Consider the following 24,996-nt stretch of genomic DNA (forward strand, 5'->3'; position numbering starts at 1 on the left):
TTCAAGCAAGCTTTTCAAATAATTAGGCGTGGAAGGGCCACAGGTCTACACTAACAAGCTGGCACTCTTAGTGTCTATTCCACCAGTGTAGGAACTGGTGAGAGACGGGGGGGGGGGGAGTTTGGGTGAGGGCCATAGTATTTGAACAGCACGCTTTGGACTCAGATCAGCAGGTGGAGAAAGTTATTGGCAACCAGCTATTGAGAGAATTTGCATGTGATACAATCAGGGCACGAACCTGCTGCATTGCTGCCTTGCAGCAGTGAGAGTGCAAGTACTGCAGGCCACTTTAGCTGACTGTGTTCAGCAGGTCAGCGGTTCAAATCTCACCGGCTCAAGGTTGACTCAGCCTTCCATCCTTCCGGGGTAGGTAAAATGAGGACCCAGATTGTTGGGGGCAATGTAAACATATATATACATTGCTTACTGGTGTACACCGGTTAGAGAGTGCTTGCACTTAAAGCGGTATATAAGTCTCATAAATAAATAAATAAACCAACAGATCCTATGAATGTTCATTAAAGAAAAGTTACAAATTTTGGTGGTTTTATTGATGAAAGATTTTAAATCACGATTCTGAATAATGTACCTTGCAGCTGGGAAACCAGAAAGTGAAGAGAAAAGGAGAAGTCATTAATTTAATTGTTGGTTTGTTTAAAATAAGAGCAATTTATCTCTATCCCATAGAACTCTGGGCAGTTCCCAACAACGCATAGTGACAACAGTGGAACAGTACAAAAACCAGAAATCATCAATCAAAGTAGAATTAGATGCACTCCTAGGATAGCAATCCAGCGAAATACTGGAAGCGCACCGTTCAGCACATATCCTGAGAGTTTCTCTCCTCTCTCGTCTCCATATCCAGACTGAGTCAACCAGCCAATCAGAATAGAGCTGGAAGAGACCTTCTCCGGGGGCAAATCCAGCCTTAAAACGGGCCAAGACGCTTGGAAGGGACTGGGTAAGGAAATGAAACTGGCAAAAAGAGCTGTGGTTAAGATGCTCAAAACAAACAAGTCGTTGACTTTAGTGTCACGACAACTTTGATGGCACAAGAAGGCACGGCCCCGGGCAGAGTAGAATAAATCCTCATTTGCTTGCTTTGTGCCACTTGAATTTGGCGGCCTCCTCCATTTTTCTGTCCAGCTGCAACATCCAAGTATCATTGGGCATGTATTTGTTTATTTAAGTGCATTTGCATGACATCTTGAGAGCCAGTTTGGTCCGAGACTAGAAACTAGAAGACAGTGAGTTCTAGTCCTGCCTTGGGCTAGGTGACTTTACGTTAGTACCTCTCTCTCAGCCCAACCTACCTCACAAGGTTGTTGTGGGAAAATATGAAGAAGGAATATTAGATATGTTCACCGCCTTGAGTTATTTATAAAAATAATAAATGTGGGATTTTTTAAAAGCTCATAAATAACTTTAGGTGACTAACTTACCAATAAGTACCAGACGCATCCATTAATTCACTGGCTCCGAGGCTTATCCCAAAGGTCTCGTTCGCCATTTTGGGGAACAGAAAGAACGCTGCGAGCCCCGGATGCGAGTGCCAGCCCCAGGTCCTTCTTCCAGATTCACACCCTTTATCCTCTCCTGGGGAGGGGGAGGGTTTTGCAGCATGCCCTCCATCTGCAGGCAACAGCTGGGCAGATTCTGGCTGGACAGGCAGTTGCAGTTATGCTGGCCCTGAGACCCAAAGAGCTTGACAGGACCCTGAAGTGGGCCGGAAGGGCACCATGTGGCCGGTGTAGCCCAGGTCAGTTGAAAAGGGCACGAGTAACTATTGTTAAGGCCTTCCACGCAGGATTAGTCCTCTTCTAACCTGTTCCTCGAGGCGTCTCCATCCCACCAAGCGTCTCCTTCCCTCGGCTGCTTACACGGAGACTCAAAGAATATGAGTCCACATTCAGCCCAAGCCACAGACCCAGAATTGCTTGCTTGTTGCAACAAGACTCGCGATGCGCTTCCAGGCCCGGAACAAGAGTAATCAAACAGTTAATGGAAAACGGTTCTGTGGACTGAGTGTGAATGCCAACCACAAATGTGCCAAAAACACAAACTGACTCATAAACAATCTTGGTTGAATAGTGTGCTGTATCAAAGTCAGAGCTTGTTATGCATCCAAGAATAACAAAAGTTTGAGATTTAACTTAGGATGTAATTAATCCTTGCCTGAATCTGCAAAGAGAGGCACATCTGGTCTTTTTCAGGGAGCTGCCTCTGGCCCTGGCCCCTGCCTGGATGGTTAGGACCCCTGGCCTTGGCGGCCACCTCCTCAGCACCACCACAATCGTGGTCTGTTGTCCCTCTTTTGACACCACAGGGGACAGCCCGACACACTTCTGTGGGCTTCCCATTCCTTCCAAAGAGAAAGCTCAGGGAAGTGCCCTTGAGGTGGGCAGACTATCCTTCCTCACAACGGCCGTTAAGGATGCTCCTCCTGGTCTGGCTATTGTGAATCTGAGCAGCCCAATAGAGGCTGCTGGTGTCGCCTCTAAGTGCACGCTGAAAGGGCGCCATTCACAAGAAGGTTTTTTGCAAGCGGTCCAGTCCAACCCAGCCGCATTCCAACATTTGAGCTGTTCGTGCAACTTGACCGATTAGTTAGCCAAAACAACGTCAGAGCACTCTAAGCTGTTCGTCCATGACAAAAGGCCTGGCTGCTCAGGGGCTCAGGGGAAGAGGACATGTGGGCTGCTTGCAGTTCAACCTGGGGGGAGACGGAGCAGGAGATGGAAATCAATGGCTGAACTTTCTGCCTTTCCTCTCCTTCTTTCTCCTTCCCAGGATTTCTGCAGTGGTTTTGCAGCCAGTCAGGCCTGATTTAATCATGTGCTGACTGACATGAAGCAGATGCAAACTACCTGGCTGTGTCCATCTCACTGCTGTCACCAGCTCTTCACTAAAATGGAAAAACTGATTCTGCCCCGTCCAAAGACTCACAACACAACCACAAGATGGGCTACAGAGTCTACACCCCCAGCCAGGAGGATTTAATATCAGGAAAAAAAAAACCCACCGATTCTCATAAAATCAGAGGCCTTCCTTCCCCAAAACAGGAGCTCTTATACTATCCCAGACAAATAGCTGTCCAACCTCTTCTTGACAACCTCCAGTGACAGAGGATCCACAACTCTGTGGGGGGGGGGGATTCTCACCATCAGGAAATTGCTTCTTCCTTCCAGATTGGGTCTCTATCTGAAGCTTCCACTCCCTTTGGAGAATAGTTTTGAAAAAGTTTTGACCACCACGATAGAAAAAAAAAGGTGTTGAGACTCTGGAAAGAACGCCGAGAAGAGCAACCAAGGGGACTGCAGGCTAAAACATACATTCAAATTCAGAACAGAGCTGGAAGGGGCCTTGGAGATCTTCTAGTCCAACCCCCTGCCTAGACCATTCCAGATAAATGCCTGTCCAGTCTTTTCTTAAAAGGCTCCAGTGGTGAAGCATCCTCAACTTCTGGAGGCAACTTCTGTTTCGTTGGTTGATTGTCCTCACTGTCAGGAAGTTTCTCCTTAATTTGAGGTTGCTTCTCTTCTTGATTAGTTTCCATTCATGTATCTTGTCCTACCCTCTGAAAAATAAGTTGAAAATAGTTTCCATTCATTGTATCTTGTCCTGCCCTCTGGAAAATAAGTTGACCCTCTGATTTTTGTGGTAGCCCCTAAAATACTGGAAAGGCTGGCTGATCGCTTCTGTTGATGCAGCCTAGGACTGCATCGGCTTTTTGGGCATTTGACAAAGTAGAGCACAGCTTACTTCTTGATAAGATAAAAAAAAAAATGTGTGGTGGAGAGCGACACTACCAGATGGATTCCCAATTGACCAACCAACTGCACCCAGCCTGTCCTCAGTGGAATTACTGTACATCTACCTAATCTGGTCCTAGCAAGTTGAACTTGTCCACAGTGGATAGGTGTTCTCTTTCTATTTTCTTCCTGTTTTGATTTGCATTTCTATTCTGTCTTCTATGGTGTTGCTTTTAATAAGTTGGACTATTTTTTCCTTTTGTGTAAAGACAGATGCAGAGACTGAATTAAGTATTTTCTCCGTGCTGCCCATCACCTCCTTGCTCTGTGGGTGAATGGGGGGGGAAACCCCTAGCAAAGCCTTTTGGAAGGCCTGCTCCAGCCGGTTCCGTCCTCCTGGGGCAAAGGTGGCTTCCCATGGCTCAGGAAGGGTGCAGAGAAGAGTCCTGGCTGGGACCACGGGCCCAGCAGGCTCAGAAAGACTCTCTTGAATGCTGCGGCCATTGCTCTCTCCTGGATGACCTAATAAATGTATTTGCCTTTTTCCTCAGTGAAAATTGGCAAGACGTTGCCTCAAAGTATTTCTGTCCCTGGAAAAGCCTCCACCATCTCAAAGCAGTTTGGTGTGCCCAGGACTGCACAGAAGAGGCTGCCTCAGGGGTGCAGCATGATGTCACCCCAAAATATTTTTCCTTGTCATGGAAGGGAACAAGAGTCAACACGATACCAGTGTCCCTCCTTTTCCTTTTTCAGGCTGAAAAGCATAACTTTCTGAGAAGCCCAACTAGATGTGGATGGCTATTTTTCACGCTGGACAAAATGAACCAGTGACCACAACCGTGGGTCCACAACAGCTCTTCCTGCCACCTGGAAGAGGCCCGGTTCTGTCCACAGCTGAGGCAGCAAAGTCCATCCCAAGTCCGCTTTTAATTTCCAGCTTCCTGCGTTGGAGACCCCTCGGGAGGAGATCTGAAAACTAAACTTACCATCTCGCCTCCACTAACGTTCAAAACAAACAGAAGGGTGGGCGCAGCTGTGCCAGCGCGAAGCCTTCTGCTGACTCAGCGTTTCTGAAATGACTGCCAGATGTGCTCTGCATAAAACCCAAACGCAGCTCCAGCCACATTTGAGAATCCTGCAGCTCAGAGGAATCTAACAGATGCCCAGTTTTTAAAAGATACTTCTTGGACAGTTTTGCATGGCTTGTCCACAGAAAGTGCCACTGGGCTCCTCGCTGGGACCGACTTGTTCCCCTCCCCATTTTTGGTGGAATGAGCCATTCACCAAGCAAAGCTGCCTTTGGGGGACTATCTCTTGGGGGGGGGGAGGCCTCAGATTTGAACTGAGGATGCTGCAGCCAAAAAAAAAAAAAAATGAACAGTCCCACCCTCAGCGGTAGACTTTTCTGCCAGGTTGCTCCCCATTTGTGGATTTTTTGTGACAAACTCACACTGCCTAGTCTTTTGCCTTTCCCTACTCCAGAGTCCCCGGGGGCCCTTCCCTCTCTTTCTCTCTTCTTTATCGGAAGAAAAATTGCCATCGGATCCCAAGGATTGCTTCGCCATAGCCAAGCTACATCCCCCTCTTGCTTTGGGTGCAGTTCTTGAAGACTATCTGGAAAACTATCCTAGGAAGCGAGGATCCAAATCATAAGTTCACCAAGAGGTTGGGGTTCACTTACTTCAGTGTTTTGAGACCACTGATGAAGACTTCCCCTCCCTCAGCTTTCCCTGCCAAAGGTCCACGTTCAATTCCTACTTCTCCAGGAAGTCTGAGATGAATTCCACACGATGCAATGTTGTTGAAGCTACAATTCTTTCCACATCTCTGTCTATCTGTAGGCTGCCATGCCTTGCTGATGACTTCTGAACTCAGGAGGACAATATCTGTGAGGTTCTTAATGCTCTCTTAAGTTTGGTTGGTTTTTTTTGCAGATGTTTTGGTACCCAACTAGGTAACATACACAAGTGCACTGATGATGTTACCTAATTGGGTAATAAAATGTCTGCAAGAAAACAACTAAGCTCAGAGAGCACCAAGGACTGCGTAGTTCAACCCACAACAATAAATAGTTTCCTCTCTTAGCACATCTCCTGAACAGAAGAAGCTGGAAAAACAGACAACCCTGCCCACCAGACTTTCCATCTCTACCTCTGAGCAGAATCCTTCCTATAGCTGGCAGGCATAATCAAGGAGCCACTGAATGTGGGCTTTCACAGCTCCTGTAACACGGGGGAATGACCAGAGGACTGGAGAGAAGTTGAGTGATCCCAATCTACATAAAAAAAAACCCAAAATGGATCCAGGAAATTATTGGCCAATCAACTTGATATCAAAAACTGCGAAAATCCTGGAAAAGATCGTCAAGCAGTGCATTTGTGAGCACCTAGAAATGAACAAGATGATTATGAGGAGACAGCATGGGTTTGTTAAAAACAGGTCATGCCAGACAAAACTTACTGGCTTCTTTGACAAAATGACTAAATTAGTGGACTAGCAAAATGCTGTGGACATAATATACTTGGGTTTCAGTAAGGCATTTGACAAAGTAGACCACAACCTTCTTCTTGATAAGATAGAAAAATGTGGCATAGACAGCATCACCACCAGATGGATTTGTAACTATCCGAACAACCACACTCAAAAGTGTAGTCCTCAAAGAAACTCCATCCACATGGAGGGAAGCAGACAGTGGGGAACTCCAAGGTTTTGTCTTAAGGCCAGTACTCTTCAATATATTTATTAATGATCTAGGTGAGGAGACAGATGGGGAACTTGTCAAATTTGTAGATGACATGGGGGGAAGAGCTGTAATTGTTGACACTTTGGAAGATAGACTTAAGATTCAGAAGGAACTTGACAGACTTGAGCATTAGGCCCTATCCAACAAGGTGCAAGTCCTGCACCTAAAGAGGAAAAACCAAATGCACAGGTACACAAGAGGCAGTACCTGGACCAACAATAATAACTGTAAGAGGGATCCTAGTGCACAACCACTTACCTATAAGCCAGCAGTGTGCTGTAGCTGCCAGAAAAGGCAATGCAGTCGTGGGCTGCATCAACAAAGGGATAGCATCAAGATCACAAGAAGTGATAATACCAGTTTATACCACCCTAGTGAGGCCACACGTGGAATACTGCATACATTTTAGGTCACCACAGTACAAAAAAAATATATGCTGAGATCCTAAAAGTGTGCGAGAAGAGCAACAAAGATGATAAAACAGTGGTTCTCAACCTTTTTAATGCTGCGACCCCCAACCAGTCGTAAGTCAAGGACTACTCAATCGATCGTAAGTTGAGGATTACTCAACTGGTGCAGCACCGTTTGCAGAATGGGACTTTTGGCGGGCTCAGCAGGGCAGAGACAGCCTGGACAATTCCTATTGGCTTTTGAAAGCCAATAGAATTAGGCTCTATTCAAGAGAGTCTATTCTATTGGCTTTCAAAAGCCAACAGAATAAAAGGGAGGAGCACAGCTAAGGAAAAGAGGGGGAAAATGTCGGACTGCGTTGTTTGGCGACCCCTGTGAAATGGTCGTTCGACCCCAAATGGGGTCCCAACCCACAGGTTGAGAACCACTGTGATAAAAGGTCTGAAGGCTAAACCACATGAGGAATGGTTGAGAGAGTTACCGTAGGTTTGTCTAGCCTATTGAAAAGAAGAATTAAGGTGGACATGATAACTGTCTTCTGCTACTTGAGGAGCTCTCACAGAGAAGAGGAGGTCAATCTATTCTCCAAAGCACCTGAGAGCAGGACAAGAAGTACTAATTGAGGGAAACTTATCAAGGAGAGATCCAACTTAGAACTAAGGAGGAATTTCCTGACAGTGAGAGCAATTAACCCGTGGAACAGCTTGTTCCAGAGGTTGGGGTGCTCCACCACTGGAGGTTTTCAAGAAGAGACAGGACAGTCACTTGTCTGGAATGGAACTGGGTCTGCTGCTTGAGCAGGGGGTAGGACTAGAAGACCTCCAAGATCCCTTCCAACCCTGTTAGTCTATGTTCTGTGACCTGCTTTGAGGCCATCAGGACGAATAAAATGTAATAGTAATAGTAGTAAAGTTGGAAGGGACCTTGGAGGTCATCTAGTCCAACCCCCTGCTCAGGCAGGAAACCCTACACCATCTCGGACCAATGGCTGTCCAGTCTCTTCTTAAAAACTTCCAGTGTTGGAGCATTTACTGCTTCTGGAGGCAGGCTGTTCCACTGATTAATTGTTCTCACTGTCAGGAAGTTTCTCCTTAGTTCTAGGTTGCTTCTCTCCTCGATTAGTTTCCATCCGTTGCTTCTTGTCCTGTCTTCAGGTGCTTTGGAAAATAGCTTGATTCCCTCTTCTTTATGGCAGCCCCTGAGATATTGGAATACTGCTATCATGCCCCCCCCCCTTGTCCTTCTCTTCGTTAAACTAGACATACCCAATTCCAGCAACCGTTCCTTATATGTTTTAGCCTCCAGTCCCCTAATCATCTTTGTTGCTCTTCTCTGCACTCTTTCTAGAATCTCAACATCTTTTTTACATCGTGGTGACCAAAACTGGATGCCGTATTCCAAGTGTGGCCTTACCAAGGCATTGTAGAGTGGTATTAATACTTCACGTGATCTTGATTCTATCCCTCTGTTAATGCAGCCTAGCACTGTGTTTCCACATTGCAGGATTTGGTTCAACTAGGTTTGGCACTTCAAGAAAACATCGAAGTTGAATCTGGATGTAATCAGGGATCTCTAATTCAGACCAAGGCCAAAATCCAAAATAATATTTGTGCCGTTGTTGATTGGCACAAGATACATTAGAAAAACAGGATGTAAATAAAACCAGAGGGTGATGTTATTGCCACTTTTTAACCAAACCAGATAGACTTGAACCCTTAGGTTTTATTAACTGTGCTTCTCCTGGTCTCTGGTCACGCAGGTTCCTCTCTCAGCTCCTGCATAGTTTTGGAGAAGGCGGGCTCCTGACATATTCAAGGAAGAGCTGTTTCCAATTATTAAGCTATATTTTGTTGCTCTATATCTTGCCACAAAAATGTCATGTTATTTATTTATTTATTTATTTATTTTGGAGAATAACACACTCTGTCTTGAAACTTTTTCCTGTGATGTCGAAACCATTGCTTTTATCCTCAAGTCTAACTGAAACATCTTAGGTACAGCATTTCCCTCATAAAATAAAACGTAGCCATGCTCTTTCTGGAAAAGAATCCATGGGAATAAATTTCACTTACATCTCTTTTCAATTTTCAGTTGAAACATTAAAAAGAACCTTCTGTACATGCTCTCATGGAATTTATTTTTGTAAGTCCTGTAAGTTCCAACGGATTTACTGCCAACAAAATTTATGTGAAAGTGTATCTTTCTTGTACAATCTAATTAGGTTTATTGGGAAAGAAATCTCACTGAACCCAGTAACACAATTCTATTTATCTTGCGCTACTCACAACACCCAATTCAAGGAGGAACAACCTCTGGGGCCCCGGTCCCTTCAGAGTCAGAGTTCACTCCCCAGGACCCTCAACCTCACTTCTTGCTTCCTTCTCTCCATCCCTACTCCATCCCTACTACAACCCGTGGCCGCATTCTCGGGCTGCCCTGCCTGAGTCCTCAGCCCTCTTTTCTTCCCAGACTTTGACTCTGAATTCAGCCAGCGAGTCAGAGGCAGAATGCTGGGCATGGAGGGAGGGCAAACTCCAACCCCATCTGGAATCAATGGAAACCCACTGATTCTGAAGGTGCCCAGGGGAGGGGGCTGCACCTGCACGGCCATGTCTTCCGATTCTAATGAAAAGCTGAGCTGAAAGGCAATTCCAAAGCAGCTGCTGACCTGATGGGATCCCCCATGAACCAGGCAATCAACATCCCGGTCCAGATGAAAGCTGAGCACCTGGTCCCAAGAGTGCCTGCCCCTGCACATCCCAAGACAGTGATGGCGAACCTATGGCATGGGTGCAAGAGGTGGCACTCTTAGCCCTCTCTGTGGGCACACGTGCCGTTGCCCCAGCCTCGCCTCCCCCCACAACCCCCTCCTCTCCAGCAGCCCCTCTGAAGAAGACTTGCCCTTGAGCGTGGTCCATACGGAGCAGCGCAGCCAAGGACATGGCAGCCAGGCAGCGTAGACAAGACTCTGCCTTCATGCCCCATCCCGCACAGCTGATGCTGTGGGGCGGGGGCAGAGGGCATGGCTGCCCTGGCACTGCTGGACTACCTGGGTGATCGGTGGGCCCTGGAGGTGGTGAGTGGCCCTGCGGGTAAGTGGGGAGGCGGAGTGGGGGCGGGGCAGGGGGTGAAGCAGGGCGGGGCCAGGTTTTGGGCATTCGGTCTCTAAAAGGTTCGCCATCACTGTCCTAAGAAGTTGGGGGGCAGGAAGCAGCAGGACCAGGTCAAAGCAGGTTAAGAACACAGCCCCCTCTCAGCAATAAACCCATGCATAGGATTGCAAGATGTGCATCATCACAGCCCTCTCTGAAAGAAGCCGTTGAACACTATCTCTCACAAAGACAGGAGACAGATCAGGAAAAGCAAGGGACACCACTGACATTTCTCTCAGGTTTCACCTTTTTTTTCTATCCTGAGACAGATTTTTGGCCCTCTTTGGCTTGCCGTGTTTTTAAACCAAATGTATACCCTTTATGAAGATTCTTCCTAAGGAATACATGCCTTCCCTCATCGTGTAACCACTTCTGCAAGCGATAAAATTCATGTTTAATTCTGTATTATTTTAATGAATATATTTAACGTTTTTAAATGAGTCTCTCGTAGGTAGACTTTTGTCTGCAAATTTTTATTGGAGAATTGTATCATAATACTTGGAGAGAGGTAAATATCAAAGCTTAGTTTGGACACTATTCATTCAAGTGAAAACTAAGCCCAGTTTCAATGCTGCCCAAATGCAGAGGGACCAGCACCTCATTTACACCTAATCTAAAGAGGGATGCTGGGTTCATAACTGCACATTAAAATGGAGTTCAAAAATTTGTGGTTCGGTGTGTTACTAAGCCAGGTCAATGACTTACATCAGAATGTGGTTAATGGGTTTAGGCGGAGTATCTTATATCAACATAATAATTAATGCATATATGGCGCAGGAGTTGGGTTTATAAAACACACTGCTGTACAGTTTAAACCTAGTTGATGTTTCTTGCTAGGTTTAAACTGTATTATAATCTCAGCCACTGCACCATGTATGAAATCTCCTGGTGACTCCATGGAAACATCAATCAATCAATTAGAATAGAGCTGGAAGGGATCTCAGAGGTCTTCTAGTCCAACCCCCTGCTCAAGCAGGAGACCCTAGACCAGGGGTAGGCAACCTTGGCTCTTTTATGACTTGTGGACTCCAATACCCAGAATTCCTGAACCAGCCATGCTGACTCAGGAATTCTGGGAGTCGAAGTCCACAAGTCATAAAAGAGCCAAGGTTGCCTCCCTCTGCGCTAGACCATTTCAGACAGGTGGCAGTTTTCTTTAAACAGTGTGGAAGAGGGTTGCCAGGCCTTGTTCTGAGATGATTTTTTTTTTTCAGCTTCCCATTCTGCCTACAGACATCGGGTCGATCTCTGATTGCCACTGATCTGCTCAGCAGGTCTGACTGCTCAGCTTCCAAGCCCAAGCTTCCACAGCCCATGGGCTGTGGCCCACGGAAGCATTCTATATAGGTAGGAAAGCACTTCTGTGTTCCACAGGAAAGAAGAGGAAGAGGTCTCAAGGGCCCCACCAACCTCTTCTGACATTCCATGGGCAGGGAGAGGTGGCTTCAAGCCCTGATTTCTACCTGGATGAGACCAGAGGATGGCTTAGCCAGATCTGAGCCACTCTCAACTACTGGGAGGGATAGCCAGCAAAATCCAAAGATGGCCCATTTTCTTTTGCCATTCATGATCTTACATCTGCACCAAGCTGGATTCCCAGCAGCCAGGCCCTGGCCCAGCAAACAGGTCCAGATAGTTTTATCTCAGCACTTAAGCCAAGTCCCACATTTATTTAGAAGCCCAGTCCGACTATAAAATCTGGCTTTGTCCTGGATGCTGATGGAAGCTTTTGATGGACCACAACCACAAAATATATTCACCCTCACTGCAGATTAATGATAGGAGACCAAAAGCAAGCATTTAATTTCACATTTAAAAAAAAACCCTAGCACACAAATCAAAACTTAATTCTCAATTGGTGTTGTCCAAAATTCGTTATGCATCTTTGTAATGTATATTCAGGAACTATCCATCCAAAAAGTACATATATTCTGAACAAATGGCGCAAAATGAATCGCATTATGAGAAAATGTTTGCAAACGTTACACATGGTAGACAAAATTGTCAAGAAAAATGCATTTAAAGGTAAGTGCACCAAAATGAATATAATTTTCAGTGCAAACTGTTAAAAATCTCAAATCCAACAAATCAAATTTCAGCCGGTAACCAAAGCAATAAATTAAAGTTGCCAAGTTGTACAGATTTCCCCATCCTTATTAAAGGATGCCTCAGTTATGAGATCACCATAAATGCACATTGCGACACTAGCACGTTGGTTAAGGAAGAAATGAAAAATGCAGCCAAACACAAAGAGCGCCAGTTTGGTTTAGTGGTAAAGGCAGCAGGCTGGGGAGCAGGAGGTTGTGAGTTCGCCTTACATATGAAAGCCAGCTGGGTGACTCTCTTTCAGCCCGGCCTACCTCACAGGGCTGTTGTAGGGAAATAGGAAGAGGAAGGAGTACTATGCATGTTTGCTACTTTGAGTTATTTTTAAAGGCGGGGGGGGGGAAGCTAATCTCGTCAATAAATAAAGATGGCATTGTAGGAACCCACACCCTGACTGGAGCACGGGCATCCAGGGTTCTTGTTCTCCAAGTGACTCCTGTTTCTAAGGCAGTCATCCAACTGGGCAACTGTGGGGCTTCTCAAACCAACCAGACAAATCCCCAAAAGAAACCCAGAAATCTGAAAGATTGCATCTGACTACAACCACAACGTCAGGACACAGCCCAGCGGTTCAGTGCAGTTGTAACCACCAACAGAAGTCTCCAGGCCAGGGGGAACCTTCCCCGGGGGGGGCATTCTCAGGTGTGGCTCTCCTTGGGCCAAAGTAAAAAACCAAAGTGATTTGGGAGGAGGATATTTTGAGGAACTTTGTTTACGTGCGGATTTCCATTCCTGATCACTGTTATACCAAAAAAGGGGCTTTTTCAGCATCTGGAGGTGGCCCATCCTTGGGAGTGGAGTTTCTAGAACAGTGATGGCGAACTTTTTAGAGACCGAGTGCCCAAAAACTTGCCCCGAGCCCGCTCCACCCCCTGCCCCGCCCCTGCCCCCCATCTCCTGCCCCGCCTGCCCGCAGGGTAGTGTTTCTCAACCTTGACAATTTTAAGGCATGTGGACTTCAACTCCCAGAATTCCACAGCCAGCAATGCTGGCTGTGGAATTCTGGGAGTTGAAGTCCACATGCCTTAAAATTGTCAAGATTGAGAAACACTGCCCCAGGGCCACTCACCGCCTCCAGGGCCCACCGATCGCCCAGGCAGTCCAGCAGCACCAGGGCAGCCATGCCCTCTGCCCCCGCCCCACAGCATCAACTGTGCGGGATGGGGCGTGAGGGCAGAGTCTTGTCTACGCTGCCTGGCTGCCGTGTCCTTGGCTGCGCTGCTCCGTGTGGACCACGCTCAAGGGCAAGTCTTCTTCAGAGGGGCTGCTGGAGAGGAGGGGGTTGTGGGGGGAGGCGAGGCTGGGGCAACGGCACGTGTGCCCACAGAGAGGGCTAAGAGTGCCGCCTCTTGCACCCGTGCCATAGGTTCGCCATCACTGTCTTGGGATGTGCAGGGGCAGGCACTCTTGGGACCAGGTGCTCAGCTTTGATTTGGACCTGGATATTGATTGCCTGGTTCATGGGGGATCCCATCAGGTCAGCAGCTGCTTTGGAATTGCCTTTCAGCTCAGCTTTTCATTAGAATCGGAAGACATGGCCGTGCAGGTGCAGCCCCCTCCCCTGGGCACCTTCAGAATCAGTGGGTTTCCATTGATTCCAGATGGGGTTGGAGTTTGCCCTCCATCCATGACCAGCACGTGGGGCAACGGCACGTGTGCCCACAGAGAGGGCTAAGAGTGCCGCCTCTGGCACCCGTGCCATAGGTCCGCCAATACTGTTTTAGAAGAAAGCTTACATTTCTGCAGTTGCATGGAACCTCAAGAGCAGAAGCGCCCTGGCCAGCCAACTGCAGAGGTGCAGCAGAAGCACCCATCGTCCACCCCTCCAGGGCAGGACAAGCCAAATACAAAGCATCTGGACAGGATTCATTCAATCAGAGCAGACGCCGCCTCCAAAAGAAGCTCCTTTGATTCCTCACGGCCTGCCCGAATCCCATCACCCACCCACCCCCGGCCATCGCCCTGGGCTGTTGAGGCCAGCAGTGGTGGGGGAAGAAGCCCTATTGTCCCAATGCTTTTCTTCCCCTGGCCCTTGTCACTGGGGTTGGGGCACTCAGCCGAATCACGGAGCAGCGTCTTACAGGGCTGCTCCCTTAACATTAACACACACACCCCCCAAAACACCCACACAACCACACTGCCCATGCCTCTCCTGATCTCTGGGGAAGTTGCTCAGGCAGACAAACTTCCATTCACTGAATGACAGATGCAGAAGGCCTCTCCCCTCTGTCCCGTTCGGTCTGGAGAAGGAAGGCCTCGCTTCCACGTGGTCGGAGGGTAACGAATCAGCCTCCAAAGCATCCAGACATGCCTGCGTGTCCCTTAGGATTTCATGCAGGCTTTTCTGTGCTTCAGGCAAAAAAGTAGCGTCTTCCCAAACTCACTTCACCTTCACATCCCGTTGGGCTCCAGAGTTTAGCCCGTGAACGCAGAACGCAAGTTCTGTCCCCCCCAAAAGTGGTGAGAGCTGCAGTGAGGCCTGCCTTGCTGCTGGTTGCCCTGTGTAGGTGGTCCTCCACTTACAACAGTTCATTTAGTGACTGTTCAAAGTTACAACAGTTCTGAAAAAAGGACTTATGACCGTTTTTCATACTTTACAACCCCTGCAGCATCCCCATGGTCACGTGATCAAAATCCAGGCGGTTGGCAACTGACTCCCATTTATGACGGTCGCAGTGACCGGGAGAATGTGTGAGATCCCCTTCTGATAAGCAAAGTCAATGGGGAAGCCAAATTCACTTATCAACCATGTTACTAACAACTGCAGTGGTTCACTGAACGTGGCAAGAAAAGTAGTCAAATGACGCAAAATTCACGTAACAACTGTCTCGCTTAATAACAGAGATTTGGGGCTCAATTGTGGTTGTAAATCAAGGACTATCTCTACTTATTTCAAATGGATGCTGCTCTTCTCAAGTGTCCTCAAAGACTGAAAAATGACGAAGTTCTATTCCTGGCTTTGCATCTATCAGCCTGAAGAGTCTTGAAGATTTCAGAGTAACACCGAGAGATACCTATTCTGTCCACCACCATCAACACCGTCTCCCGCTCAACCAAATTAGGGTCAAGAAAACCTGCATGTAAGAATGGCCCAGCTGGGTCAGAATGCTAAAGGTTTCCCAACCTTGCTCTCTCCATTTGGTTATGGATGTCGGCACCTATTAACTGCAACCACCCTTGATAAAGGATGATGGGAGAGGGAATCCAAAGCAGCTGGAGGGGCTTAGGCTATGGAAGGGTGACCTTGAGAACATCTGCTTGCCACAAGGCAGCTCACGTGGAACACCACATATATTCCCGATGCCTTAATCCCAGCATCTGGAATTCAGAGATATTCTGGCTCTCTTCTATTCGGATGCTCCATTTAGATTATCTACCTTATGCCCACAGATTTATTTAATCTTTTCCTAGATTCTTGATATCTTCTGTTTGGCTTGGTAAGTGCTATTTTCCCCTCACTGAATTTCTATTTATTTATTTGTATTTTTATATTGTGAGTCAGGCTGGAGTTGGGCAGCACCAAGGAGAAAACATACAAATAAATATATGCAATCTGTATTGTCTTATTTATGTATTTAACAAATTTAAACAGTCGGGACCTGGGTTCAGGCTGAGCTTCAGACTCACCGTGGGCTTTCACTTAAGCCAGTGGTTCTCAACCTGTGGGTCGGGACCCCATTTGGGGTCGAACAACCATTTCACTGGGGTCGCCAAACAACGCAGTCCGCCATTTTTTTCCCCTTTTCCTTAGCTGTGCTACTCCCTTTTATTCTATTGGCTTTTGAAAGCCAACAGAACAGACTCTCTTGAATAGAGTCTAATTCTATTGGCTTTCAAAAGCCAATAGGAATTGTCCAGGCTGTCTCTGCCCTGCTGAGCCCGCCAAAAGTCCCATTCTGCAAACGGGGCTGCATCAGTTGAGTAGTCCTCGACTTACGACCGGTTGAGTAGTCCTCGACTTACGACCGGTTGGGGGTCGCGGCATTAAAAAGGTTAAGAACCACTGACTTAAGCTAAGAAGGGGCAGAGAGCGTATGTAATGAAAAGCCCAGGGACTCTCAGACTTGGTCACAACTTAGGACAGTGACCCTCTGCCAAGCATCTTTCCAGACGGGTCGGGGGCTCTGGCTGAGCAAAGCCTGGTCAAGAACCTGAACTCAGATTGGTGAGCCCTTGCTGAAAAGGTCTGAGTTCGGGAGACACGGCTTCTGGCATGCAGCCGTCGCTTCCTCCTCCGGTCCCTTTGCAGGTGTCAGATTAGGGAGCTGGTCTCATCCTCTTTATCTTAAGGATCCGATTCACAAGACAGCCAGGCAGCCCCACCAAGCTTGCTAAAATAGCTTCTAAATGCCAATGTGGAGGAATTCACAGATTGCCGCAGCCCCTCTTTGCCAAAAGCTGAAAAGCAGCAAAGTCTCTTTTGCGATTCTAATTAGCCAGGAATGTTTGGTTCCAAATGTCACAGTCTGGATGCGGAACAGTCAAAAGCAAATGAACCTTTCCATAACGTTAAAGACAGAAAAAAACTATTCTGTTGAATATCAAGAAAAAAGAATGAACAGTTTCAGAAGTTTTGGCTTATTTTCAGAATGTCCACTCTTGTTATGGGCCAGATCGAATTTTCTGCAGAACGTGATCAATTTCCTGGGAGGTTCACTAGGCTTCTTTCCCAGGTGCCCAGACTCCGTTCTGAGAGTTCCTCGGCAAAAGCAATGCCCAGAGCCCCTTCCACTGTCCGGTGTCCTCCAGGTAAGATGGCACAGCAACTGCAAAGCCAGTGAGTCAGATTCCCAACACATCTGGAGAGGCCAAGTTGGTGGAGGCCGCCCAACAGCACTGACAGCTGTACATGCATGCCCACTGAAAGCAACTGTGAGCGGGCTTGTTACTTGAAAGCAAGTGTCACAGAGAGTTCAGCTACTTCTGTTTACAAATACAGCACGGGACAGAAAACCGCTTTGCCCGGCATTTAAGATGCCATTCATGGTAAGGTATAAGGAGCCACCCCACTTTACATCTTAAGAAGACAGAACTCTTGGAATATCTCTTCCAACAGGCATCTTTCTTAAGAGAAGATGGTTGCAGGCGTTCTAGACAGGATATGAGGGGCCAACCCCTACCATTCAATGTTTTAAGTGTTCCCAAGCAGCCACCACCCCACCGTCCGATCCCAGGCTGTAGCCATATTATTATGGTCAGTCCTCTTGATGAGAATCACCTCCAGTCCTTTGTAGTTTAAATGAAGGAAGTGAGAGTCATAAACCCCCTTGCTCCCTCCTCCCCTTTCGTAGGATGACAGAATCCACAAAGAGTAAGAAATGGATCTTTTTTCAGAGTCGGTAGCTAAAATTGAAATATAACTGGATTCTGACATAAGGTCTACATTGGGGTTAGGGCAGGATGCACATCCTGGGAAGCTATAGAAGAAAGGGTGGCAGAACCTGGGAGGGTGGAGTCAAAAGAGGAATCAGCCTCAAATCCCTACATAGCCACAAGAGAACCAGGTCCAACCTCCCTTGAGTGCATAGACCTTTATCTAACTCTAAGTAGGTGCCGACCAATAGTGTAGAATTCTTGTGCAGAGGCCTGAGTGGTAATAAATCAGTTAATTGAACTTTCACCCATGGACCTGGTCTTTCACATCTGACAGAAGCCCCCTCCCACAGCTCGTGCTCCTGTAAAATCACCCAGACTTTATAAAGCATCTCCTGAAGAGTCACTTGAGGAGTGCCAGCAGCTCCACCCTTTGTGCCAGCCAGTCCTCTTCTCACTCTGAGGTTGGCAACTACAAGCACAATAAGCAGAGGCTGCTGGGAATTCTGCCTGCTGACCCCCAATACAGCATCATCGGTGGTATTCTCAAAGTTAATCGCATCACTTCCAGGTACGGCTATAATTCATGTTCCAGCTCAGCATTTTGAATTTGGGACTCCACCTGCCTTCCCTGGAAGAGCTTAGACTGAAAGTGGACAAACACGGCCTCTAATCGTTGCTGCACTTCATTCACAGGACCCCGTTTCCCAGGTATCTCTTTCAACAGCCTCAAGGCAGTGACTGTAGAAGCTCTTCTGACACCCACCCACGCAGACACCCACACCCACAAACATTTTTATCTAAGAAAGGCAAGCTTAACTTGACCAAGATCTTGGACTGCACGTTCTCCCGCAGCCACCTTAGGAAACATTTTGGCCAGCTGCTTTTCATGGAAGCTGCGCGCACTTGACTATTGCTGTACAATGCTCCTGAGGCCAAAGCAGCTAAGGGGCCTTGGATAATGGCAACTATCCTGCCAACATCGCCTCTCCTGAGTATGAGGTCACGTCCACGCCTGCTCATAGCCTTTCATCTCCCACATCTGGATTTCTGGCACACAGCAGGAGCACAAAGAAGAAAACCAGCCTTGTTTCTCCTCGTTCCACTTCTTTCTCAAGCTGGCCTGAATGCTGCAAAGGCAGTTTATGCGAATGCCACTAAATCTACTTCCGATGCCCGTGGTCTGCCTGGGATCAAGCACTACTGCACCGCTCTCTTCACGGCAGCGAATGCTGGAGCTCTGCTTGCGTGGGGCCCTCCAAACGCATCCCCTGCAGGAGAACCACCAGCCCGAGGGGCTCCCTGGGGGGATCACTGCAGCAGCCCCTGGGACCTCAGGCTGGAATGTCCCAAAGGGGCTTTGTTTTTTGTCTCTCTGAAGACGTTTCGCTTCTCATCCAAGAAACTTCTGTAGCTCTGACTGGATGGAGGAGAATGGAATCCAGTCAGAACTGAGGAAGCTTCTTGGATGAGAAGCGAAACGTCTTCAGAGAGAAAAAAAAGAAGTCCAGTTGCCTCGTGAAAAAGCGCCTTTGGGACAACCATGACCTGGATGACTGAGAATCTCCATAGAGACTCAGGCCAGAATCGCTGCAAAATTCCAGAATTTGGAACCGTGCAGCCGTGGTGTGGGGAGAAAGAGTGCTGCCTGACTGCCTTCCCAAAGCCAAAGGGCCTTCTCCTGCAGCTGCTTCTTCTCTTCCCCCCTGCAGGATCTGGCAGACAAAGAGCCATGATGCAACCTGACTTCACTGATGGAAATATGGAAAGTCATCGCAAAACTATTACATCACACATTTTGCTTGATCGGGGAAAGGTCTGGAGCCAGCTGCTGCACTGAGAGGGGGGCAGGCTTCTTGCAGCAAAGCAGCCCCCCCCCCGGCTCAACCCCCAACGCATCTGGGAGACTTGCTGGACGGCCTTGAGCCAGGCACTCCGGGGCCGGGCGGGGCCGCTCATCCATTCCAAAAGAGCACTCACCCGCTCCAGAATAAACAACTTCTGGCGCTCTGAAATCTCTGGTGTGAGTTGTATAATGCAAAATGGATGATCCTGACGTCCACTCCAGAATGAAATTCCTTCTCCAAGATTTTCCAGATCCAGCCCGAGGCCTCCAAGGAGGCCAAGGGGCAAGAATGTCAGGGCAGGAAAAGCTTCTTCCCACCCATCCCGTCCAGATCATCGCCTGATCTCTTCCCAGGCCATCAGCCCTGGAAGCTGGGATCCTTGCCCAGCTCTGATCCAGGATGGAATCTATCACTGTCTCTCATTTGCTGCCTGGGCTGCCGCAGGCGTAGCCAACGCTAACCTCCTGAACTCCGCCTCTCGGAGGGAAGACGGGACAAGGCCTGGCAAATCAAACACTCCCCATGGCTCTCGTTGGAAGGCAGCTGTGGTTCATCTCCAGGGCAAGAGGGAAGATGGCCTGCTGCCCAGCCCAATCCCCAAGAGCTTGGTCTGCCTCCTGCCAGGGCAAAGGCGCATCAAGAGCTGCTGCCTCAGTTGCCTCACCTTCTCGCTTCATCGTAGTCGCTTCACTGACTGACTGATGATATCTGACATGGTCCAGGCCTCTAGGGCACGGGTGTCAAACTCGCCGCGTCACGTGACGTATCGCAACTTTTTTCACGTTGCCGGAGCCGGGGTGGGCGCGCGGCCCCCACATGATGCAACCGGCCCGTGGGCCGGCATTTGACACTCCTGGTCTAGGGTCTCAAGGCTGGACTAGAAGACCTCCAGGGTCCCTTCCAGCTCTATTCTATTCTATTAATACATTCATCCCTCGTCCGGGTGAAATTCCATTAGCCAAATCCACATGACATGCAAGGTAATGAATTCCAAGATCTCAAAAACCCCACAAAAGAGGGCTTCCCAATCTTAAGGCGAGGACTGTTCGTGAACGAGATCCCAAATTTTTAAAAAGGCTCTTGCAGGATGATACCTGAGCTCAGACCTTTGAGCGTGATTAACCCTTCAGAAGTCATGGGGGAAAATCACACAAATCCTCCCTCCTTTTGAAGGGGGCAGTCGCAATACCACCAGGTGCAGAAGAGGTGCCGATGCTCCCACCATAACCCTGTGATCCCCAAAGGGTACCACAGGGGGACACGCCGGGCAGGCTCAGACCGGAGGCCTTGGTACTAGCTGGCATCTCCATATTTCCCTGAACTGCGGCACACCTGAAGCCACCTGGAGGCTCTTAACTGTGAGGAGGCAGAGAATAGCCAAGCCTTTGCAGCCATGGGGGGGTGAGGGGGGGAGGAGATGGTTATGGTGACTGTGTCCCTAGCCTTCCAGAAAGCTGGCAGCTGGCAGTCCTTGGCTTAAAGAACAGCATAAAACCACATAATTGCTTTGAAAGAGGTCCTTTTCTCGGCAAGCATTTCTTTTATCTCCAACTCTAAGTAATTAATGGAATCTGTACACAACCCACTTGGAAGGGAAACTCTGATTCAGATGAAACTGTCTATATTAAAGAAGTATTAACTGCAACAGTTTATGGCAAAGTTCTGGAGACCCTCTGGAGAGTTGGCCATTTACCCTTGCAAAAACTCTCTGGCGTCGGATCTTCAAAGAGAGAGCCAACCAATGGCAAACAACCCGACTGCTCAGCTCTTGGGACAGAGATGCCAGTATGAGGTCAGCTGCCTTTGCTTGCAAAGCTGAGTGTCATTGCCAACCTTTGAGCGAGCCATAACAGGGATTCCACTGGCACAGAGCCCCGTGCATCTCTCCCTGGCACGCTGGGTAAAGTTTTGGTGCCACGGTAGCGGAGATGCACATACAAACTTCCTGCCCAGAAGACCCAGGGGCTGCGGTTCAACTCTTTGCTGCTCAGAAAAAAATTTGAAGGTTCCGGTTTGGGAAACTCCCCCCTCCCCTTGGTATCAGTCCTTCATTTTCCACAAAGTGCGGAGAACTTGGTTTAATTCCCAACTTTTCACCCAGTTATCTCAACCCCAAACTTGTTTCAACGCCAGCTTCAGAATAAACGAGCAAACGTGCTGTATTTCCCCAGTTGACTTCCACGTCCATCCTTTTTTTAAGGTTGGTTCTCTCTGTTTTAAGCCCTTGGGTATTCTACACGTCACGCTTGGCCCGATGTTGCCATGTTAATATAGAAAATACGGCATGAATCTTAAGGACCACTGTTAACAGTGATATAATGTGAGCATTTTCAGATGACTACATGAGCTTGAAAATGTAAATAAATAATAAAAAAAGACCTTGGACCCAAACCCAAGAAGGGAAGGCAATGCCAGGGATCACCCCTCCTGGGGGGGGGGGGGGGCAGATACGAAACGAATATTGGGAGCCGTTTTCTTTGAAGGGCAGCGCGGCCCGATGAAAGCCCGTTTGGGACAGGCGTCTGAGCCGCCTCCGCTCAAGGAGGAGGGCAGCGCCGGTTCCCACCGAGGCGCGGAGGCAGCACCCCGTTTGCAAAGTTCAGGCTGCTCCTCGGGGAAAAGTTTGCACAGATGCTGCCCGCCGCCAAGAAGCCATTCCAAAGTGCGGAGACTGTTGCGGGGGGAACAAAGCGTCTCCGTGGTTAAATAACCTCTGCAGCCCCCCCCCCCTTCTCCGTCGCCTAAGACGCCTGCATCGACGTGCCCGGGCATCCAGCCCGGGCGGGGATGCTGGGCGCTCTTACCTGCGCGGCTGTGGGCGAGGGCGGCGAGCAGGAGCAGCGCCAGGCTCCCGGGCCGGCTCGGCCAGCCCCGCCGTTTCCACCGGGTGTGCGCGTCCATCTCCGCGGCGCGCGGCTGGTCCGGGCGAGGCGCAAAGCGGGACGGCGGCGCTTCTCCCGACCCCGGCGGGCGGCTTTCGGATTAAGAAGCGGACGCCTCCTTCCCCTCCGCCCCCGGCAGGAGTCTCCTAGGCGGCCATCGGCTGCGGCTGGGGCGGCGGCGGCGGCTCTCCCTGCGCAGCCTGCTGGCCCGGCGCGCGGCTGGAGAGGCTCGGGGCTCGGCTTGCGCGGGGAGGTCCGGCTGCCCCCTTCGGCGTTTTTTCCCCGCCTCCTGCCCGGCTCCCTCGCCCGACCTTCTTCCGGGGCGCCGCTCGCCAAAGTGCGCTCGCCCCGCTTCCCTGCCCCGCGAAACTTTCGCGTCCCCTCCTCGCCCGCCCCCCTCTCCCCCGCGACCAGCCGAGGGGGCCGAGCTGCCAATCCGGGGGGGGGGGGCTGGCCAATGGCGGCGAGGGAAGCCCCCGGCCCCGCCTCCGCTCCGAAGGCGGGGGCGGCGGGCGCCACGAAGCTTTGCCTGTGTGGCAGGGGCGGCCGGCGCTCCCCTCCCCTCCCGTCCCCGCCCCGCCGCCAGCCCCGAGCAGGCCTGCGCGCCGCCCCGGACCCGCGCCGGTCCCGCGCGCCCTGCTGCCCGGACGGTCGAGCAGGGCCCCGCCGGGGCTCTTCGCAGGCGGGGTCCCCGCGGCCCTTTCCCCCCCTTTAGTTGCGGGCGCCGAAGCTTCCCGCAGCCAGAAGCTCCGGGTGGCCTAGAATCGTCTGAACTCGGCCCGGTCCTTCAGCAGTTCCTTCCCGGGCATCTCGGCTTTGCTGCCTCGGGAGCCGCCCTGGCTCTTCCTCCCCCCCCCCGGGCATGAATTGCCCCCTCAGCATTTGGGGAGAGATGCCCGCCTGTCCCCTCCCCCCCGCCTCCCGCCCCCCCCCAGTCGGAAAGGCGCCCTTTATTTATTTATTTATTTATGAGACTTATCTACCGCTTTAAGTGCAAGCACTCTCTAAGCGGCGTACACCAGTAAGCAATGTACGTGTGTGTGTGTGTGTGTGTGTGTGTGTGTGTGTGTGTGTGTGTGTGTGTGTGTGTGTGTGTGTGTGTATATATATATATATATATATATATATATATATATATATATATATATTTTTACATTGCCCCCAACAAGCTGGGTCCTCATTTGACCTACCCCCGAAGGATGGACGGCTGAGTCAACCTTGAGCAGGTGAGATTTGAACTGCTGACCTGCTGAACACAGTCAGCTAAAGGGGCCTGCAGTACTGCACTCTCACTGCTGCACCACCTCGGTTCATTTCTGCTCCCCCCCCCAACGGGAGTTCCCCGGCCAGCCTCCCCTTCCAGCCCAGTGAGTGGAAGACAGACGAGCTGGCTGACTGGGAAGAGTCCTCGGCCCCCACCTGGCTCCGCTGACGAGGGGCGGTGGGGCAGAGGATGAGGGGAGAGAGGCGGCAGACCTCCTGCCTCAGGCCCCCAACTGGCCAGCCAGGCCTCCTCTAGGCCGGGAGCCCCGTGCCCAAATCCCCAGGGGAGCAGTTAGTGCACCCAGCATGGGCGACCTGCCACTCCGGCCCCTGGAGAGACCCCCAGAGCCTCCTTGCCAGGCAGAGACTTAAAAAGCTTGGTGGCTGGGAATGCCCTCCCTGGCTTAAAGGGACCCTAGACTCTCACTGACCGCTGACCCTCCTTCCTGGCCAAAACGTGCCTTGAACTGCCCAAGCCTGAAGAGAAATGCACCATTCAAGAAATGCTGCCAGTAGCCACTTTTACAACTATTCGTAGTAGAAACTGTTGCAGAGTTTGCTCTGGCAAAGGAGCCATGCAAACTCTCAGGAGAAAAGGGATAGTAGAGTTTAACTCCTAGTGGCCCATAAGACTCTCCATGTAGTCACCGCAGGGCAACCAGCCACGATGGATGTGTGCAAATGGGAATTTGAGGACACAACCACATTTGATTTCAGAAGAGGAGCCACTTAAAGTCATTGTTGGGCATCATGAACTTTTGGGGAGGTTGGGTGGGGTTCAGCTCAGCAGAGGGAAAGTCCACAGACGCCTTGGAAGGCGCCGCTGGGATCCAGCCCCTCACCAGCCAAGCCTTTGCCCCAGGGGGCAGTGGGCAGATCCGCAAGAAGCAAAGGATGGAATCGCATTGGGTGATCCAGGGAAAGGCCAGGCAAAAAGCAGCAGCAATTCAGGGGAGAGGTTAAGAGCCTTTGAGACAATGGAAATTTTATCATGGGGTAAATGTCAGAGTTGCAGAGAACCTTTAAAAGCCTGGAGTGCCTTGCAAGGACATGGAAGACCTTCACCCAAGAGGAGAATATTGGCATTTACCACAGGTAGAAAGTGAGGATGGAGATGGGCTCTGTAGCCTGAAGGGACCATCTGACTCCCAGTTGCAACGGAGCAGAGTCCGTTGCACAAAAGGAACCCCAAGCAGGACGCTCCAAGGCTTGGCTGCCCTGGCAGAGACTTGGTCCAATTCATTGACCAGATAATCAGGTGCAACTCACTAAACTCCAGATGGAGAACAGAAGTTGTAACATTCAATGCCATCTGTACCACCCAAGAAGTATCTGGCAACCCCTGAAATCTGCCAAGGATTCTGAAGAGCTCCAGAGTTGCGTCTTCCGTTCACTTCCCCTTGAGGCCATGATTCACTCACAACTCAAATTCAAGCTTTGATGTTTCACACACAGCCTTAATGTATTTATACCTTTTTGTGGGTCTTCCAGAGCTCCCTGTTCTCATATTACTTTTTCAACCAGAGA

At 49.7% G+C, this 24,996-nt stretch overlaps 1 protein-coding gene across 1 annotated transcript in view; it reads right to left on the reverse strand.

Moving 5' to 3' along the window:
• Positions 1 to 22,584, reverse strand: part of LOC120317889 (collagen alpha-1(V) chain-like) — a 61,889-nt gene extending 39,305 nt beyond the window's left edge. Inside the window, exon 1 of the mRNA XM_039364879.1 lies at positions 22,129 to 22,584. Within this exon, the coding sequence (XP_039220813.1) occupies positions 22,129 to 22,225 (97 nt within the window). The 5' untranslated portion in view covers positions 22,226 to 22,584. The remainder of the gene's footprint in view (positions 1 to 22,128) is intronic.
• Positions 22,585 to 24,996: the final 2,412 nt, after the last annotated feature.

This window comes from Crotalus tigris, unplaced genomic scaffold (genome assembly GCF_016545835.1).
Source record: "Crotalus tigris isolate CLP2741 ecotype Arizona unplaced genomic scaffold, ASM1654583v1 scf7180000019917.140066, whole genome shotgun sequence".
Lineage (NCBI taxonomy): Eukaryota > Metazoa > Chordata > Lepidosauria > Squamata > Viperidae > Crotalus > Crotalus tigris.